Genomic DNA, 21,802 nt, shown 5'->3' on the forward strand with positions numbered 1-21,802 from the left:
AGTTCCTGCCTGCAAAGCTATTGATAAGCCATTGAGTTTTGTGCCTGCTGCCCCACTTTGGACTTAAATGTGATTAGGAGTTTGATTAGGGTGCTTCAGTGAAGGTTGGTAGGGGCAGAGATACAGGAAAATTTTTGGAACTAACAGCCCAGGTCTTAGCTCCTGCTGCTCATCGGGGTGGATAGAAGTTTCAACTCTTTAAGGGACTTGAGCATATTGTGAGTGGAGCTGTGCAGGTGTGACTGACAACTTCAGTGCTGGGAAGGCTGAGGATGACAGCTGGAGGATGTAGTTCCACAAAACAGCAACCAGGCACTGACACCATCCCTCCCTCCCCTGTAACAGGAACAGAGCCAGTACTGCCGTGGGGGTTTCCTTAATGGGTAGAACTTGCCTTGAAGCATCGTGCCAGTTAAAACACAGCCCCAGGCCTTTAGTGTGCTCCCAGCTGAAGCTGTGCAGGGAAAGTGGCACTGGAGTAAAAATTGCAAGGCAGAAGAGCTACTTGTGACAACCACAGCTGCTGCCAGTGTCCCCAGGGAAGGGTAAAACAAGGACCCTTTCTGACCACGTGAGGCACAGGCAAACTCATCACCCTGCTAACAGAAGTGAAAGTATTTTGTATGATCATGGACCAGATCTTCCAGAAGGCACTGGGACACATCAACACAGGGAACCTGTACACTGAGGGGTGAGGGGGCTGATGACCTTGATAGTGCTTTTTAGGCTTAGCCAGCGCTGAAAGACATTTTTTACAGCAGTCACACACATCCAATTACTGCAGATGGTCCTGTAAGTAAGCAAAGCCCAGTTTTGCAGCCACCACACTGGACTTAGCTACTGAGTAATGAGTAACAGGAGAGGAGACACATCCCTACAGCTTAAAAAAAAAGTGACTTTATTCCATGACTGCTTTGAGACATTCATCAGGGTGGCCCAAGAAGTGAAAACAAATGCATACTGACTACAGTACCAGGACAGGAGCTGTTTTTAATGGAGACACATTGTTGATCACAATTTATTCCAAAATCATGAGATGCCAGCAACAGAACAGACTGAATCAGCAGGTCAGGCTGGACAAATACTTGATTGTAGCCACAGCTGTTGGCTACAGGCAGCAGCACTGAGTTACACAACAAGGCAACGGTTTCTCTTCTACCTTCCCAACAGAACTGCCAGGTAAGGCAAAGGATGGACAGCTACTGAACTGTGGTTTAAACCATGCAAGAGTAACAAATGTGAGAGTAGGTGTGTAATAAATACTTGATGACATTAGAGAAGAAGGAGGAGAGCTTATTAAAAAAAAATTATCTTCTGCAAGACATTAAAGCTATTTTAAGTATTGTCACCACCACAGTGGGCAGTCCAGTCCCATAGTGACTAATTGGTACATGGATCAGTTTTAAAACAATATCCCTCTGCACATGAGAAGGTTTGAACAAATTATTTATCCACTTGCTAAAGCTCTGGGGTTAAAGAAGTGATCAGTAATCAACATTTATTTCACACCTAGGCAGAATGGCTAAAACGGAAGACTATTGTTCAGCTGCTTCTTCAACGACTTCAATTCTGCGAGGCCCATAGAGTAGAACATAAGCTATATGCCAGTCTCCACCCCCAGATAACCTCAAAATGTCTTCAGGTGTAACAATGCTGACTTTGTCATCATCAAATTTAATCCATTCATCTGCAAGGAAAACAAGAGGATCATCTGTAACTTAGGTGCATAAAATCTAATCTTGCTTAACAGCCCCTTTGCTGAAAGGAGCTGTGAGGAATGGTTAACAGGGTTGCAATTTGTTGGTTTTTGGTTTTTTTTACCTTGTTTCCTTTTAACCCAAGACACATAATGCCCAGAGGAACTTGATCTGCCTTGATGAGTTAGCACTGCCTGCAGGTCATAATAGCCGCAGTTGTTAGAACCAATATCTGAAGGGGAAAGAAGAAGTAAACTTGAGTCCTACTTGAACAGCTGCAGTATACATTAACAGTTAACAGACCAAAGATGCATCAGCCAGGCTACAGCACCATAGGTGTGTGCAAAACCCCAGCTACAGCACGGTACAAAACCACTGTGAACTAAAAGCAGCAGCTCTCAGCCAGGAGAGTCTCAGGAAACTGAAGATGTTGTGCATTCTTATGGAACAAATATGTACCCATAAGAGAATCACGGATGTAATGCACAGGGTGAGTGCTTTGGGCCTTCAGGCTCCAAGCCTCCCCACAACTTGGGCAACACCAGCACCACCACAGCACTTTCAAAAGTCCAGTTTAAGTTTTTGTTTTGATTTCAGGCTTCTACCACACACTGACAAGGCAGTGTGGAAAACAACTGCACATTACATGCAGATGTCTTTTGATGTGTCTGTCTTCTATTATCACCAGCTTGTCAGATGGATGGCAATTATGCCTTTCACTATCTCAATGTTTTGGTTTATCCAAATCTTCCTGTTAGTCTTTGAAGATAAATTTTCAAAAGCATTAAAGAGACAGGGTTCTCAGAGTAGTCCTACCATCAGGTATGCTTAAACACAAGTAAATAGAAAGTTACTTTAAAGTAGATTTGCTTCCCTGTACTTACCATCAGGAAAAGAAAATGGTTCGTATTTAACTTCTTTCTGTGCACCATCACTTTTACTAGACTAAAAAAAAAAAAGAGTAAATTGAATTAATGTGGAACAGTTTAATAAAAGCTCTAGCACAATCACATCAAATCCCAAGTTTCCATTAATTTAAGTACATTTTTAAATCTAAACAGTTTTGTTCAACTTGAAAGAAGTTAATTACTCTATTTTTTAGGTGGACATACAAAAGCCTCATCTGAAGACCAGTTTTAAAGCAAATACATAACCATTGTAGCACATACTGCCTGCAGTGTTCACCCACGAGATTTATGTGTTTGTTTATGAAACAATTCTGCAATTGCAGATTTGTTCCTTGGTGGGGGCTTGTTAGCAGCAGAAGCGGCAATAAGAAAATACCAGAGACAGACTCTGGGTGCCAATGCATTCTGTTCAAAAATAGCACTCTTTCCTTGCTCCCATCTGTGTAAGAGGGGATGCAAGCCTTATCCAAATGTTTAAAAGAATTTATCAGGAGTTAGATCAGGAAAAATACCAGCAAACTTTAAAAAAATGTCTAAAACACAACAATTTTAGCTCATTTACTTTTGTCTTCATTAAAGACGGGGAAGTCAGTCTTAGAATTATGTAGACAGGATAAGACATGAAACCATTTTCCAAGTTTTTACAGTGCTGACTTTAAGCTCACTAGTACATGCACTCTAATTTTTACCAGTCAGGCACATAGCAGTTCCTTGTACAACCCTTTCCAGCTGCTGAGCAGGGAACAACTTCCTACACTTCACTGAATAAGGGAGCAGCCAGCGAACAGTAATATTTGAAAACAACATTTTTGTGTAACTTAAAGAAAACCTTTACGCATAGCACTGGTAAACAGAAGCACTACACTGTAATATATTAACACATGCTGTCTGACTACAGCATTTAATGTTTCTCATCAAGCAAACACACCAAAGCAGATACTGTATTACATGATAATACAGGATAAAAGATCTAAAGCTCAATACCAAGGAGTTTGCTATGTAAGAAAATAATATATTGAGGTTTTCTCTAGTCCTTATTAGTACCCCAACTTCAGCTGTATGAATTAGTGGAAGTGTCAGGAGACTTACGTTCTTTGGCTGTTGATTTACTTTTTTGTCTTCTAGATCTTTGAATTTTGATCGATAAGAAACCATTTTTTCCTGTAGGTCTGGCGTACACAGCTCATACACATCCAACATAAGAGGAAATTTGACATCCTAGGAAGTGAAAAACAAAGATTTATTAGCATGATTTGGTACTCCACATTAAAGCATTCGCCCATGGGAAGACAACACAATCAAATTAAATGCAACCCTCTTCAAATTTATGGCAACCTTTCCTACTGGGATTCTGGTGACAGTACTTACCAAAAGAGCTATAATGCTTTCACAGAAGAATGTCTAATTCAGTGTAAACCACTATAAATTATTACATTCAGCACAGACTAATAATAAATAAAATTCTTTATTGTTAGCTGTCATACTTTCACACTACAGAAATGCCTCTACAGGCCTAAAGGAAAAGAAAAAAGAGGCAGGCAAGTTGAATTACTGTACCCTGGCAAAAATGTTAATTTGTGCTATCTAAACTATGTTCTGAAATAGTTAATGTACCTTCCATCTAGGCTTCTCTTCCTCCTCTTGTAAGGAAGAAGCATCTATCATGATGCTCCTCAGGCAGCTTACGTGGTCTGTCGGCCACAGCCCACAGAAAACAAAACCAGAACATTCAGCTGTTTGCAGCTGGTTCCTGCATTTGTCCATCAGAAAGCCAGACAATTAAAATAACTAATACAGGAAGCGTCAGACAGCATAAACATCTCCCATCAACATTACAACACTGTTCAACGTTCAAAAGCATGGCCCTCTCCACATTCTTCTCAGAACCACTAGTGAGAAAAGACCAAAAAAATCTTGTTTATTGTCATCCTGTAATATTAGCCGTACTGGGACAAACTCACTTCTGCCCCTCACCTCCTTCCTCAGTCTATTTTGGGTAGTGTAGTTTGTCACACATCATCACAACTGGGAACAAAACTACTTTGTACTTGAGTAAAGAAACTGCACTCAATGTTTTAAAATGCAATTTAAAGGCAAACAGTTTAGTTAGTCTTCAAGTCCTCATTGTCTACCTTTAATAAAAACTCAGAGAAAACATAAGGAGGAATTAAACTTTAATATGCAGAAAACTTACCTTAAGAACTTTTGCATTCACAGATTCTTTCTCTTTGTAAAAAAATCTAACCATCTGAATAGTCAGGTACGCTGGCAAGCGACTAATTTTGGACTATAAAAAAAAACAAATTAGAAAAAGCTATTACTTTAAATATTCACAGATCTTTTTTACCTTAAACACCAGTCATCCTAAATTACTGTCTATTCTGGGAATGTATTTGCACACAAACCCACGGGAATAAAACAAGGTCTCCTTTTTTGAAGCTCTATCTTAAATTTCTTGGTAGTGGATACTGAGATGCTTTATAAACATAAATCACATGGTGCTGCAGCAGTAACTTTGCAGTTTGGAACAGAAAACTGACAATTAAAAGAATTATAAAGAGCAACAAAAGTACCACTCACAGATTTGATATAGAGTGCATTTCTCTGCAGCGTTGGAGAGAGTTTGGTAATTTCCTCCTGAAGACGCTGTTACAAGAAGAAGAAGTAACACATGTTCATCATAAAACACAGCTTAGAGAAAAGCACAACAGGGGTAAACAAAGCATAAACTAAATCTTGTTCTGCCAGTCTCTTCTGTTGCTGTCAGCCATTACAACACATAAGATTTTGAAATTCCTTGGCAGAAAGGACCATGCCCATTCATTCCTTCAGCTCCAGGCTCATTCCTGAACCCTGACAACACTGAGTTTCTCTCTGCAGAAAATTTTGCTCCACAGGAGTAGAATTCACAATTGGATTTTATTGTTAATTGTATCTGGACTTGGTTATAAATGTATCATATCATGTTTGGAACACAACTGAAGAAAATAGGAAGTTTCCTGTGGGAAGAATATTTGCACATTTCTCAGTTCTTAGTCTCAAGCAGCCAGAGCTGCATCTAAATTGACAGCTGGTGTCTCCTAAAAAAACTAGCTTGGTTCTTAGTGTTGCAATTCTCTTGCTCCAGGCAATCTAACATAAAAATTGTAGATTTTTTTTGGCCTGAAAGTGAAGTTTCTTTTTTTATATTTTTTTTCATTTGTGAGCATTAGCTATTTTATCCTACTTTTCCTTCTAAATTCTGTTAGGAAAAGAAAAAGACAAAAAGATACAAAGATTATCTGAGAATCATACAACTTGGTTTTAGTCCTGTACAAACCAGATCACTGCCCTAGTCTTACACAGTTAATACAAAGGTTTTGCAGTAGCTCCTCTTCTCCTTTCTACTTCAGATTCCCCAAAGGCCCTTACAATTTCAAAATATATACATACAAATAAAGCACAGACTACCTTAAGGGGTTCTACTTAAAAAAAACTTTGAGAATTATGTTGTCTGATGGAAAATACGCCCCCTTCAAAATCTGAAAAATCAAATTTCATTGTTACATCATCTGGGGGGAACCAAAATGCTACTATCAAGTTGACTTTTGGACCTTTTGGGAACTGACTGCTGCATAAATCATGATACTGCGCAGTCTGGAGTGAAACCCAGCTGAAGAAACAAGTAGCAAACTGCCTTGCACTTGGTTACCTGCATAGGGTAACCCTTGACCCTGACCATGTCAGGGTCAAGATAATGCTCTGCTGAAGTCTGTTAGACATTAATATGCAATTCCCTCTCACAGCCATCTTCTCAATGAACACCAAAAATATTCCTGAAACTTTGTAAGACTTGGACAGCAGATGTCAATTCCAAGTCACAGATGAAATACATTTAGAATTAAGTCCATTTAGGTCACCTAGAATTTCAACTGAAAAATACGCAGGCCATTTAGAATTTCAATTCAATAAAAGTTGCAATAGCTTACCAACTTTAGTCCTGTAAACAGGTATTTCACTTCTTGATTGATAAAGCAGCTAAGCTGAAGGAGATTCTCCTTTCCTTTAGTTACTTCTTCTTCTTCGGCTTCTGTACATTTCATGCTTCACAAAATTAAGGAAAACCATCATGCACCAAGAGCTGAACTACTGCTCTAGTGAGAAGAACATGCCAAGCAGCACAGCAATTCAGGTAATTCTGTGCTTGTGTAGACAGTACTTTTACTTCTCATAGTACAAAAAAGATTTGAAGGAGCCCTTCCTTCAGACCAATCTGTTCCTTCGTGGCTAAGGACAAGGGGAAGCAGGGGCAGACTGCACACCAAAAAAATTAAAATAAGTCTTTGATGACCATTTAAGCTGAGTCCTGCTTTTTCTTTCTTCTCCCCCATCACCACCCAACCCCCAGGACACACAACACATTAAGTGGCTGCCAACAGCCAGTTACAAAGCCCTCCTGCAACATTACACTCCATTGTTGCTTATGATTAATAAAGTTCTACTGCTGCTGCTGCTGCTGGCCAGACTTCCGGTTTCTTTCCACCTGCAGAGCCTCCTTTCTCTGCCTTGTATCTGTCCTCTTCAGTGAAATAAAATTTATTCCTTCATTATTTTCTACACATTCCTTTTAATTGTTCTGTCTGTCCTCTCCTCTTTTCATACTTCTAGCCCAATGCTTTTCTCTCATCCATCTCCTTCCAACCAGGTATTTTTCTGACTGCAGCTATTAAAAAAGTGCTGCTGTAATCACACTTTGAAAGCCTGCAATTCTTCTAACAAGTCTTCTTGCTGATACTGGCCTATGCATCATTCCTCTTAACTACACATTCCAAGACTCCTAACTATTTTAAGGACAACAAACATCACAGTAGAGGGACAGATGCAAAATTCTTACTTTAAAAAAGGTATTCCTGATTACTACCAAGCTATGAGATACAGTATCTCATCTAAGGGGGTGTTTCCTTATTTCAGACAGTGCAGTGTATAATTCTTTCTAAAAGTGGTGCTCAGTTTGACGACAGCCAAGATTTTGGGGTGGAGAAATGGGAAAAGAGCAATAATTGCCATGAGATGTGCCCCATGTGGTCATATCCTCTTTTTTTTTGCTATAAAGAACCCACTAGAAAGTTGTCAGCTGCTTTTGTTTCTTACTCATACAACTGTAGACACCGAATTTATTTCTTAAGAAATCAATCAAGCTACCTTTTGTGCATCTTTAGTACACCAGGTATGTCAGCAACACACCCTTACAAGCTGAAAAAGCCTGTTTAGGACAACAATTACTTTTAGTTGGATAAAGCATGTCAGCATCCTTGAAGATGGTAAGTACCATCTTCTCTGGGGAGGAAATGTGCTATTGAAATTCAACAAGGGTTTTTTTTCCTGTAGATTTCCATTACCATTTTTTCTCCCCACATCAACCTGTCTCTCAAAGCATATCCTATCTTGAAGTTAAGTTCTGTGTACTCCTGCACAACACCATGACCCCATTCCCCAATCTACACCTTCATTTTCCATACTCTCCTGAAAAATGCTTTTCATCCTCCCTGAACCCAGCTGCTGAAGTGTGAAATCATCATTGTTTATGTCTTGCCTTAGTCTTTAGGATACGCTGTTTCAAATTCAATGCTGAAGAATTGGTCAATTAAACTCTTCTTTTTAGAGGATGCTGCTGTAGCTCCAGAGTCTGTCTGTAAAACAAAATCTCTTATGATGTAACTTTAAACAGAATGTAAATACAGTCTTCTCTACAAGACAAAACCCCATTTATTTAAATTCTTTAAAGCCTATTCATTCATCTTTCTATAGGTGCATTTTCTCCTAGTCAGCCAATCTTCTTACACAGCATATAAGTTTCAAAACAAATATGCTTATAACATGCTGTTAAAACCAACCTGAAACCCATTAACAAGCAAGATCAAAAATTCATAAATCCCTGGCCCCCAGCTTAAATCTATCTTAAGTTTCAGGATAGTCTTCCAAGGCTCTGCCATGACTCTCCAGAAAACAGCTTATAGAGAAAAGAGAAAGCTGTTCTGGTAAAATCTCAGGAAAAATTTTCAGTAATTTCTTGTATCAGGTTAACAGTTCAAGTTAAAATTGCAGCATTCAAAAGTTCTTATGTGCTGAATTCACAGGTTATCAAGGCTAGCTGCCACATACATGAGAGGCTGTCACCACAAGCTTGGTGCAACACTGCCTTACAAAGCCCAAAGGGAAGGGTTTCCTTTAGCACACTCAGTGACAGGACCATGGTAGTAGCATTATGCTGATCAGAGACATCAAAAAGCAATTTCACTATTCGAGACACGTTAAAAAACTCACAAGCAGAGGATACTTAATAAAACTTATGTGAAATACTACAAATCCTTATCCTGGTTAGAGTAAGACTACAATTACCTCCATGATTGTATCACCTTCTATGCCTTCCAGCTTCTGCTGTAGTACCCTCATCATCTGCACCCAGCACTCATTGGCATCCTAGGAAGGGAACACAACATTAAATCTGACTACAAGCATGATGATTTAGTAACATTAAACCCATCAATTATAAAGCCAAACATGAATATTACTTAACTAAGAATTTCTCCCAATTCCACCACACATTCTCAAAACTAGCACTTGATACTACATTCAACTTCTATACAACTTTTCAACAGAAAAACCAGACCACTTTACTGGGAGTAATTATTTTCACAGGAGAAGAAAAGTCTTAAAATGCTGTTGTTCTCAACTTCCAACATACTATAGAATTTGAAACAATAAGCTAATAATTGGTCTTTACCTGTTGAAGGTACTGGCCTTGATCACCTTTCTCTGCAAACTGTGGGAAGGCCATATGTAAAAACTGCAGGAGAATGATAGGTGGGATACTGGAGGAAGTTTTATCCATGGAATCAAACAAGTCTCTAAGAGCTTGAAGAAAAAGTGAATGCTTTGAGAAGCGAAAAAACAATTCAAACATGGCAGGAAGCGTAAAAAGAACAATAAAACAGCAGCAACATTTAAAGAATGATCATTTAACAGTGTCCAATTTGATCTTTCCAAAGCAGGACCAAATTTTCCAGGTGGCATAACAGGTGCACCTATGATCTCCTTTGTGAACACGACTTTGAAAGCAAAAAGATGGCAATTCTGAGAATTTGACACATATTGCCTTGTCTTTCCTGGCTGCTAACAGGAGGAAAAAAATTTTGAGCAATTAAGATTTCATTTGGAACACATCTGAGGAACAACGTTTTCACAAGAGAAACCAGAAGGCATTCACAATCTATCCTCTAGAGCAACATAAGTTTCACCAGCTACTAGGAAAAAAAAATTAATAAAATATCTAGGAATTACCCATGCTCAAGACCCAGGAAAACAAGTATAGGTATGCATATGTGCAGAGATCTCATAACTATGTGAAATCTGATGAATGATACTGACTGCATGACAACACACATGGCTTTCTTTTTTGTTCCACACTCTAGCATATATCTTATCTACCCAAGTTACAGCATTTTAAATCCACAGATCACTTCAAAGGCACCTGTTATCCTCACAACAATCCTGTGAGGTAGGCAACAATCTGCATGGTCACTAATTTACAAGTGAAGAGACTAATGAATTGTTCTCTCGAGGAATGTTACTGAATATAGGCAAGATTACAGGGAACCAAGGTCAGTTGCTTCCTCTTTCAGAAATGTCTTCACTGACCTTGATAAGAGGTGCAACTGATATGACACAGCAATTAAAAAAAATGCCATAAGTGTCATGCAGGAGTTCCTGAACAGCTCAGCACCCAAGAATTATCTACAAATTACTTAAAACTATTAAATTTCCTAAGAAGCAGAGCTGTCACCTTAAAAAGAAAACAAGGGACACAAAGTAAAGGCGGTGAAAAGGGGAGGGGCAGGCATGGCTGTATAGAGTAACCATTGAACTTACCACCCCAAAATTCGATCAGCAGGCATACCCACAAACTGGACCTTTCCTTCCTTATATTGTTTTGTTTTTCCTTAAATGGACTGGTAGAAATCCCAGTGTCCTGGCCCAGCATCTTAGTGGGGCAATGAAATAGAGTAAAAAAAGAAAAAGCGGACAAGTAGTACCCTTGTTCAAATGTAAGGGGTCTAACTAGAACTCTAGTTAGAGCTTGAAGATATGGGGCCACCGTGAGCTCCCACTGTGTGAGCACCCAGACCACCACAACAAAGAGTAATTTCTGTTTTGAAGACTCTCCTTTCCATTCCAGTTATGAAATCTGGATCTTTAGGGCAAAGGCTAAGACCACTGATAAAGCATCAGTTTCCATCCTAACAATAATGCTCAGCCAATAAATAGTATTAAAAAACACCAATGAAACACATATCCCAGGAGTATGGTTTTAGTCTACCACTACATGAAACAATGAATGTAAGTATTTTTTAACAAAGTGATCAACAGCTGGATCGATGGAATTTGCTTTAGGAAGTTCCAATTACTTCATGCCTACAATGTAAAACCTTTAAGAGATACATACTGTTTCTATCTAAGCCTAGATCATCACACTGAAGTATCTCTTCCCTAGCCTGCAGCCCGATAATGTGCAGAGATAAACACCTTGCAAGCAGGGGCAGAATAACCTTTAAAGTCAATAGGAGTCCTCCAGTGCCAGCAGGTCTGACATTCCTAAGGCATATGCACTAAAGAACAATACACAGAGTTTTAACCACAGATTTCATCTGCAGTTAGCAGGAACTCACACACTTGTCTAAACCCCTGTTTTCTACTCTAAACACCAACCTGCAGTAATGTATTGAGCAGAGGCCATTTCTCCTGAAGCTCTTAAGGCACCACCATACCTAAAAGGGAAGAAAAATAATTCGCATGCAATTAAACACAAACAGGAAGGACAGTCACATTTTTGAAGCAGGCAGCAACTGGATTCATTTAAAGGAAATCTATCACCAAGCCAGAAGTAACCAAACATAAGATTCACTCACATTTACCTCAAAGTTTCAGCTATTTTGCAAACAGGGAAACAAAGGAAAACTGGCATTTTCCAGACAGTAAGTAAAGGCAGACCAAGAAGTCTGGCTACATCACTGCTGCTTCCCTAATCCTTTTGCTTCCAAAGACTAGTTTTATTTTTAAAGAAACTGAAAAAGTCTGAACAAAAGCTACCCCATTTCTGAAACATTTACCAGGACTTCTCAAGATACATGGGGGAAAAAAACACCTTTAAGGATAGATGGCAGATAAAATGCACAGGGATGGAGGGCAGGCTTGCTCCTTCCCTCCACAGCAGAAGCAAAACAGTGAGAGGTGAGATGTTTTCTTGGGGAAGTATTTCCTGCGCTGAAAATTTAATTCCTAATTTAAATTGAAAATTTAATTCCTAATTTAGCAGCTGGATGAAGAACAGATGGACTCCCCAAAGCCTTCAAGCAAAAGGAGGGTCTCACACATTCTCTATTCTCCAACTGAACTTTTGAAATGCTGACCACTGCTGGATGACAATCAGGAAACTGTCCCCTGACACACTACAGAACAGGGAGGAATTCCTTGGAGAGATCTGCAGAGCAGGCTGTGAGGAAAGAAGCTGTAACAGCTTTCCCAAGTGAGTCCTGTCACACCTCTCCCACTGCCATGCACTCCATAGCCTTCCATGCTGCCACCAAGCAGGGAAGACCAAAAAAAGGCTAAATTTCCAGGGAAAAACAGAGCTTGAAACCAAGTGTGAATCTGAATTCCCACTGACAATACGGCCACATTTTGTATTGCAATCTGCCAGTTTCACGGGCTACATTTTGCTTTTTGGTATGTTAAATTTGTCAAATATTCTGATTTAGTGCTGTAACTCAAGAGTCTTTCACATGGAAATAAACACTTTCCAAAAAATGATAACACTGATCGTCAATAAAAACCCTGACACCAAATTTCTGTACTTCATGCATGGTTATCAGTACTTAATAATTAAGGTTCACCTGCTAACAGAATGAAAGACTGTTTATAACTACTTAAATAACAAATTATTACACTAATACAGAATATCCAGCTGGGCACCATCGAATCAAAAATCAGTGTATTTTAAAGGAACTAAATTAACCCTAAGATGGCCGTAATACCCAATTCTCACTTTTTAAAAATACTCATTGTTTTCTCATCTCTGAATTCATCTGGAAGATAAATTCAGGCCACATTTGAAGGTATTCTTTTTTCCTTCAATAGTCATAACTTTCAAGTTTCTTGTCTATTCCTTACAAAAAAAAAAAAAAAAAACCCACAAAAAAAATTGACCATTTTCACATTTCATTCTAAAATAACAAAACCAAGCAAACAAAAATCAGAAAAGTTACCCTACAATCAGAACAGATTAGCAAACAAAACAAAATTCCATGAAGGCATGTCTTAGAACTCCCTCCTGTACCTCCAAGTAGCAAATGTCAGAATTTCACAGCTGAAAATACTGTGCAATAAAGCCATTGCAGGAAATATTCCTCAAAGGAACAGGTCTCCTATATGATTCTTTTATGCAGAACAGGACCGTAAAAACTAACAGCAAAAAAACAAGGTTAAGAGTTCAGTAGCTTATTTTTGAATTTTAAACTGGTCTTCATAGGAACTGCTTTCTAGCTAAGCAAAACACATTCTCTCTACTAAAAGCCACTTCCAAGAAACACAAAGCCTTAATTTCTTTATTAAAGTACAGACTAACACAGCCATAGGATAAACTTTAATTAATCATTCTGTTAATCATGAATAGACCTAAAGAGTACTAGATTGTTATGATAATCCATACCAGTATTAAGATGACCATTCTGCAAAATATCTTCTTCATAAACTAAAGGAAACATTTTAGTCACGCTATTTTTGTCCTACCTTTTAAGGGCCTCTTTCACTTCTGGCACTGAGCGGATACACTGAACCGTAGCATTCATGTAGCAAGTGTTGCCAAGGTTTGTCAATCCACATGGCAATTCCATCTACCAAAAAAAATCACCAGGGTACTTGAAGGTCAGAGAGAAGTGGCAACCATTTTTGTACAAACACTATAATACGACAGCAACTTCTAAGCACATGAATTATGCGTAAAACCTGGAATATTCCATCAAACTTTATGAGGTTTCCAGATCCACTTTATGATTATATTTATCATTACACCATTTGATACTTTTAGGGAACATTAAGGAATGCTTTGGGGGTTTTTCTGTGCATGTTTAGTTTAATTAACATATTCCTCAAGCATGCAGTCATTCAGAAAGTTCAACTATAATCTCATTCCAGTTTTGACCTTAAAATTCTATTTCCGTGAAATTTCCACATGAATACATTTGTACAAAACACTGATGTTTTAATTAAAATCGGTTTTCAGTAAAACTCTGAAGATGATGGAGTTCATAGCTGGAAACAAAAGCATTGTTTAAACTCCTCTCCAGAAATTTGCAACAGATTACTTACTTGATCTTTTCAGACAACTTGTGAATTTCTGAAGTTTTGACCAGTGTGAAGGCCAACTAATAGTAAGCTAACCAGTGTCAGAAATAACTATAAATCCCCACATAATAGAATTTTTCTTTCTTTTCTTTAATCCCGAATACTTAGGTATTTGTCAGGGAAAAACATATAGTTTAATGAAACTGAAGTAGTACTGCATACCAATATCAGTAGATTATTTTAGGAAGAGAAAATTCATTCAGTATATCTCACAAGTGAATACATGCACTGCAAACTATTGAATTTTGATGCACAACAAAATTGCTATGTGACCAACTCTTTAGAAATGTTATCTGACAGTGAAATCACCTCCTTGCTTGCCTCTCATTTATCTCAATGTCTGTGTATGGGATTACTCAAAAATCCATACATACCCTTCCCCTGCAAGTGGCCTGGAAAGCACTAAATCCTGAAGCACAGGCCCAGTGCTGAACTACAGAGCCTTTTTAATACAGACATGCATAAAAGTATTTCTGTTCTGCACACACAGTTGACAACAATCATGCAACTGTTAAGGATGATAAAAGCTTGCAGTACAAATGACTGGTGAAAAAATTAAGCCTTTCAAGTTGTTAAAAAGGAAATTCAGGAGTTACTTCATTAAGAAAATAATAAATTAATTATGTTCTTTCAGACTTTACTTCCTCAAAGTAAAGTCTGTGACATATGCGTCAAACCTATTTTCATTTTTCACAAAGTTGACCTAAAACAAGTAACATGGACAAACAAAACCCCAGTTACACCCCACCCTAAAACAAACTCTAGTCTCTCCTCCACAGATATGAAAGAGGCAAGAAATAATCTTGCATATCTAAGAGGCCTTGTTTAGGAAAAGTACAGAACACTGATGCAGCAAGGGCAATACAACTTCATCTTTGAAAACATCAGCAGTGCTACTTTTATAAAATCTACTAAGCTGCCTGCTCAAAGGAAAAACGGCACTAATTGTATGACTTTTAAATTAAATCCCAGACGTCTTTTTACTGCTCCCAGTTCAGCCATTTATGTAAATTTGTGTTTTCAAATTTGTAAATTTGAAGATGCTAAACACACACTACAGTTTCAAAACCCACTTCTAAGCAAGTGCAAGGATTTAAAAACTTGCCATTACTCGAAGGTTTACAAGAAACTGAAGTTGGAAACATGCTTACAGCCGAAGCCAACTGCTCCTCTGTCATGTCCTCCACAAAGATGGGACGAGCAATCGGCTCTTCTGGAAGCGCATCGGCGGAACCCATCATTAGTAAGGTCATCCCCTTGAAACACAGTAAAAACAGCAATGAACATCTAAAGACAGTTATTCCCACTCAAACCCTTGAGCTCTTAACATACTTCAGCTATTTCCCCAAAAATAAACACTATTTATTTATTTATCTCTTAGTTTAACAGAACTAACACTGCACTCCTGTGACTTTAGGGCATACCTCAATTCCTCTTATCTAGGAAGTACCTACTGAGAACAACTACACAGTAGTATCCATGCTGTTTGTTTCCACTGAAGCATCTGGTGAGGCTAGTGAGCTTGCCTGGCAAGTCCTGGGTTAAACCAGTTGAAAAGTGAAAAATAACTGAAACTACCACATCAGTTTAGATATGAGACTAACATTTAAGGGATAAAAAAAAAAAAGGCAATCAGATTTCCATGCTTGCTGAACTAGCATAGTATGAAAAGAAGTCTTTTAGCATTCAACAGAAGCACATCTACACAATAAGATGTGTCAAAGGAGGAGAAAATTACTATCTGGAGTCTTGAAACATACAGTGCTAAGGAAAAGGATGAACAAAAGAATGAAGAGAAACTGCTTTGACAGTGTAAATAAATCCCTAGAACTTGTACATAACATTATTAAAATGAATAAAAGCAGCTATTAGCACAACCACATGCAGAAAAAGACAAGAATATTATGCACTGTGGTTTTTGCTGAGTAACTCTGCTACAATAGCTGCAGCTACAGGCTGCTAACAGATGCCTGCGAAGTAGTTACAAGGGTAGCAATGCTACCTAACTCAATCTGCCCAGTGAAGAACTGGCGTAAAGCTGTTACAAGATGTTACAAGAGATGTACAGTAACAAAAATTACACAAAGAAACCCCAACAAAAACCTGTGGTATTCCCTGATGCAATATTATACAGGGAAGCAACACAAACACAAACGTTTTCTGTTTTCTTTTTGAACCAGGCAAAGGTATGAATTACCATTACTAATGGCTTTGCTTAAAACCAGCAGCTATTAAACACAGGAGAGCACATTTCAGCAGGTTGGTAAAAACAGGACATAAGCAGAAGTGTAACTTCAGCATCACCCACACATTTGTCCATGCTGGGGATGTGCAAGGACAAGGGTCTGCTGACAGTACCCATGTTCACTGCCCTCTCTAAATAACATCACTTATTTTTATGGTCAAGATAAGTCAGTACTACTCTGACCCAGAACATTTCTTGTACAGAATAAATAAATATATACACCCAAGTACTCCAGAAAAAATGGCATGATTTCCCTATTGATGCAAACAAAAAAAGTTTTTTTATAAATCAATGGTGAGACCTTTCTAACCATGCTTACATGTGACATCTATAAAATTACTTTTCATTAAGGTATAATTTTCTTGAGATAGCACTGCTCATTCAAACAGAAACAGCAAGCACTTTCATTGTCTTTCTTTAAATGCCAAAATAAAAAATGAGAATAGCGAAATTTAGTTACTGCTCAGAACTTACATTCTTTATTTTTAGGTTTCCCCAGTCATCATCCTGTGAAACAAAATAAAAGACAAGTTAATTATCTTGTAGCAAGTATTTTCATTAATATTAATCACATTTCTAAATATACAATTGTGTTTCATCCAAGGTTACACAATATTAACAATTTACATGTTATCAAGTCTCGTCTGACTAAAATGAAAAGCAGCCAAGTTGTGTTTGCAATAAGGTTCCTCATGTGTTGTTCAACACTGCCTAAATGTAAACAACTTTTTGCAGCAAAATTGCCTATGTCTCATTACACCAGCAAGTCTCCAGCAGAGAAGCACCCAAGAAACTTCTCTTAAACAAGCTAGAGAGAAAAAACTTACGTTCAGATTCTGAACATTAAAAAGTAACAAAAAAATCTCCTACCAAGCTGTGTTTTGTATAAATTAGTAAAGAAGTGCAGTCAGTTCAACACATACAGCCAAAGATCTTCTGGAGGAACACCCAGAAACATCATCATTGTTCATGTTAACACATAACAAAATTAAACATAATATAAAAAATTGATTTCTACCTTCAGAGTTCCTCCTTTAACCATAACCTTCTGTCTAGCTGGCTGAACTCCAGTCAGTGCAAATAACTGGGCTTTGAAGACCATCGGAGGTTCGTCAGTGTTCAGCTCCACGCCATCGAATTTCTCTTTTCCCCATTTCACATTAACTGCAGACAAAATGTTTTGAAACTTGATTATTTCCTAATACTCAAGAATGCAATTACCAAGATGGCCAAGACTTCATACAGTCTCAAAACATTCTGTTTTCGGCTCTTAAAATTGTCAGTAGTGAAGCTAGGGAACACCTTTAGTATATGGCACCTCATCCATCAGAACATACCACCTCCAGCAGGCCTAAAAATATCCTACAAGTCTAAAGTAACATATTACTGAGAAACTCTGCAAGCAGTAAGTGTGTCTAACAAAGAGAAACCCTTTAGCAGGTCTTCACAAAAGCAGTTTGGAACTAACTCTCCCATTCTCTTGGCACTGCTTGCTGCAAACAAGTGAACTTTCTGAAGGAAGTTCAGAGGTGCGATTCCAGCTCAGTTATCCATAGCCCTTCCGTTCTCTTTCAGAGGAAAACAATACAGCGTTCTTTAAAAGCAAGGCTATTGACCCCAGTAAAGGTGCAGGATAGGAATTAAGAAGCAAAGTGAAATTTGGTCAAAAAAAGGGTAAACTTCAATGCTGTAAATGAGCTCATTAGCATAAACAGGAGCAGAATGCCACAACGGAATGTTAACTTCACTCCGGTGAGGTTAGTAATGACCAAGAGCAGACAAAAAATGCCTGGAATAAGCTGTGTGCCTCTGTGGAACAGTGACACATCCTTGACCACTTCCAAGAACTAACACAGGTACATAAGGCTTCCTTAGCAAGCTGAGATTTTACTGAAAATTTGTCAAATACAACACGCAGCAATATCCTAGATACACAGTAAGCAGCCAAAATATCAGACTTTAGAAAAGCAACATCCTTCTACCTGTGCTTTGGTTTTACATAAATATGTTATAGCAACCATACCTTTTCAAAACACAAAACTCTTAGAAGTCATAATTTTGAAAACCCTTCCAAAAGGTTCAGATTTCAGATGTATGCAATGTTTGTGAAGCGTTACATCATAGAATAATCAGAAGCAAGTCTAAATGAGTTAGACTAAATTAGTCTACCAAGGAACTCAAATGACTGACTTCTCAGTATTTCTAACAGAAAGCATCTTCTTGTTTGTCCAATGTTCTGACTTTTTTAAAAAACACATTTATTATTTTGCATATTTAAGAACTACAAATCACAAGGCTTTTCCCATTTTCCAGGAAGACAACCCACTCAGTCATTGAACAAGTCAGCTGCACAGACTTTTGAGTTTTGAATTTTTGAACAGTCATGCTTCCACTGCTAAATATGCATTAGAGTTAGTAATTATTAATTTGTAGTCATTAAATCTGTATTAAATTGTCACCGGTTTTGACAATGCAGCACTCAAGAGGAAGAATGGAAGAGCATGACTGTCATCTCATCAAAGACTGCAACCAAGACTTTATGCAAAACAAAAGAGAAACTCGTTAATTTGAAAACAATGGAAAGTAAGAAAAAGGAAAGATGTATTTTCCCTGCTGATCAGAAAACACAGTACCTACACTTCACAGAATGGGTCAGGCTGGAAGGGACCACAGAGGGTCATCTCATCCAACCGTGCTGCTTGAGCAGAGCCATCCCAGAGCATGAGCCACAGGATGGTGCCCAGACCATTCCTGAATATCTCCAGTAAGGGAGACTCCACTAGATTTGGAAATCAGTCAATCAGGAGCGCAGGAAAAATAGTTACACTGACATAAGGATCCCAGTTTCCTAACCATTGCCAAAATAGTGGACAAGCTGTGTACTGAGGCTACATATAACCTAAAAAATAGAAGACCTCAAATAGGCCTAATCTGTGAGATATTATCAAGGCATCAACTAGTCCCAGAAGTGTCACTGGAGGTTTTGGTCTTGAAATCTTCCATGGAAACCTTTTCTTACAGCAAGAAGGGCCAGCAGGATGAGGTACAATTTAAGAAAGCTTGAACTTTAGGTTTAGGCTAGACATTAGGAAAAATTTATTCACAGAAAGGGTGATTAGACACTGGAATATTCTGCCCAGGGCGGCAGTGGAGTCACCATGCCTGGCGGCGCTCAAGAAAGGTCTGGATGTGGATGGTGGTGCCTGGTCAAAGGTTGGACTTGGGGCTTTCCAACCCAACGGAGCCTGCAGCATGTAAGAGATTTCCAAGAGCGGAGGCAGAAACCCCTGGAAGGCGCAGATGCAGAGCTCTGGCTCGCCAGAGGGACAGCAGCACTGCTCTCGGAGCAGGAAGCCAGCGCAAGCCGAGGCACGGCGGCCCGCGATTGGCACCCGCCCTCCCGCCAGCAGGGCCGGGCCAGCACTGCCTGCCTGCTTCCCTTCAGCACTGCCTCCCTTCGGCACTGCCTCCCTGCCTCCCTTCGGCACTGCCTCCCTTCAGCACTGCCTCCCTTCAGCACTGCCTGCCTCCCTTCAGCACTGCCTCCCTTCGGCACTGCCTGCCTGCCTCCCTTCGGCACTGCCTCCCTTCAGCACTGCCTCCCTTCGGCACTGCCTCCCTTCAGCACTGCCTGCCTTCGGCACTGCCTCCCTTCAGCACTGCCTCCCTTCGGCACTGCCTCCCTGCCTCCCTGCCTCCCTTCGGCACTGCCTCCCTTCGGCACTGCCTCCCTTCAGCACTGCCTCCCTGCCTCCCTTCTGCACTGCCTCCCTTCAGCACTGCCTCCCTTCAGCACTGCCTCCCTGCCTCCCTTCAGCACTGCCTGCCTGCTTCCCTTCAGCACTGCCTCCCTTCGGCACTGCCTCCCTTCAGCACTGCCTCCCTGCTTCCCTTCAGCACTGCCTCCCTGCCTCCCTTCGGCACTGCCTCCCTGCTTCCCTTCAGCACTGCCTCCCTGCCTCCCTTCAGCACTGCCTCCCTGCTTCCCTTCAGCACTGCCTCCCTGCTTCCCTTCGGCACTGCCTCCCTGCCTCCCTTCAGCACTGCCTCCCTGCTTCCCTTCGGCACTGCCTCCCTGCCTCCCTTCGGCACTGCCTCCCTGCTTCCCTCCCTCCCTCCCCGCTCCGCGCCCGGGCCGCGCCTCCCGGGCGCCGCCGCCGCCGGCCGGGCCGGGCCGGGCCGGGCGCGCACGTGCGAGGCGCTCCCGCCGCCGCCGCCGCCGCCGCTGCCGGGCAGGCCCGGCGGGAGGGCGCGGGCCGCGCTCACCTGAGAAGAGCGGCATGGCGGAGCGGCGCGGCCCGGGCGCAGCGCGGGGCGGGCGGGCGCAGGGCGGCGGGGCGCGGCGCTGGCGGGGCGGGCGGGCGCGGGCGGGCGGCGTTGGCGGCGGGTCCCGGCCCCGCTCGGGGTCTCATTCAAACCAGCCCCCGGGATGACGCTGCAAGCGCGGCCGCTCGGCGGAAGCGGGCGGGAGCGGTGCGCGCGCACCGCCGGAACGGGCGGGGCCGGCGGCGGAGCGGGCCCGGCGCGGCCCCGGTGCTGCTGCGGGCGCCGCCGCGGGCTCGGGGCTGCGGGCTGCAGAGTGCGGCGCAGGCGGCGGCGGCGCCGCGGACAGCGAACCTCGGTGTGGGGGCGCGAGGCCGGAGCGAGAGGGTGTCCTGCTCTGGGATCGCCAGTGGAACAGAGACTGGGAGCTCCTGGAGCGGGTCTGCAGAAAGGCAACAGCGATGATGAAGGGACTGGATCGTCTCTGTCACCATGACAGGCTGAGAGCTGGGCCTGTTCAGCCTCATCAGTGTGTATAAATATCTAAAGGGGGAATAGAGCCAGGCTCTCCTCGGTGGTGGCAACAATAGTACAAGAGGCAGTGGGCAGAAAATTATACATAGGAAGTTCCATCTAAGCATAAGGAAGAACTTCTTTACTGTGCAGGTTACTGTGTGCTGGAACATTGTCCAGAGAGGGTGTGGATTCCCCCTGACCGGAGATACTCAGGAACCATCTGGATGCAGTCCTGAGCCAAGTGCCCTAGGGCAGCCCTGACCCGTTCTGTGACTGCGTGGTTCTGTGGGAGCTGAGCTGGGCTTTTGCACAGCCAGGGGTCTGCCCGAAAGCTGTGATTGCACAAGGCAGGGGAAGGAAGGCAGGGAAAAAAACAACAACAAAAAAACAACAACAAAAAAAAAACGCTCTTGTGGATTAAAAAGGTTTGTTTTATAGGAAAGGGTGAAGTATGACCTAAAACTATCAACAGAAGAACTTTACTGGGAGGAGAGGAGTAATCAACCAGCAATGTTTTTTAGGCTTGGTGATAATTAAGGAGCACTGAAGGATGTTCGTGATGGTGAAAACCAGGAGCCTTCAGTGTGATAAACCCCAAGCTGGGGTTTAAAACCAGTAGACATGGAGACCTGAATCTAAACTTCTTCTACAAAACCTCTTGGTGTTCGGATGTGTGCTTTAACATACAAGGGAGAGGATGAGATAAGGGAGGAACATCCCTTCCTTGGACCTCT

General features: G+C 41.1%; 1 protein-coding gene across 1 annotated transcript; it reads right to left on the bottom strand.

Moving 5' to 3' along the window:
• Window positions 1-875: 875 nt before the first annotated feature.
• Window positions 876-20,703, bottom strand: USP14 (ubiquitin specific peptidase 14). The gene is made up of 16 exons (XM_021551580.3): window positions 20,556-20,703; window positions 17,308-17,453; window positions 16,764-16,796; window positions 15,196-15,300; window positions 13,430-13,533; window positions 11,351-11,409; window positions 9,369-9,499; window positions 8,984-9,064; window positions 8,195-8,274; window positions 6,574-6,688; window positions 5,186-5,251; window positions 4,800-4,892; window positions 3,695-3,823; window positions 2,582-2,642; window positions 1,822-1,929; window positions 876-1,687 (listed from the first exon to the last, which is right to left on the bottom strand). The coding sequence occupies exons 1-16, from the start codon at window positions 20,569-20,571 to the stop codon at window positions 1,536-1,538; spliced, it is 1,479 nt and encodes a 492-aa protein (XP_021407255.1). The 5' UTR covers window positions 20,572-20,703; the 3' UTR covers window positions 876-1,535.
• Window positions 20,704-21,802: the final 1,099 nt, after the last annotated feature.

The sequence above is a fragment of the Lonchura striata genome, chromosome 2 (genome assembly GCF_050655825.1).
Source record: "Lonchura striata isolate lonStrDom1 chromosome 2, ASM5065582v1, whole genome shotgun sequence".
In the NCBI taxonomy this organism is placed as follows: domain Eukaryota; kingdom Metazoa; phylum Chordata; class Aves; order Passeriformes; family Estrildidae; genus Lonchura; species Lonchura striata.

Coding starts and splice junctions, on each gene's coding strand:
- USP14 (XM_021551580.3), bottom strand. Junction 8,275..8,983: donor AAGGTGATACAATCATGGAG/GTAATTGTAGTC, acceptor TTTGTTTTACAG/ACAGACTCTGGAGCTACAGC. Junction 1,688..1,821: donor TTGGGTTAAAAGGAAACAAG/GTAAAAAAAACC, acceptor TTTTCCTTGCAG/ATGAATGGATTAAATTTGAT.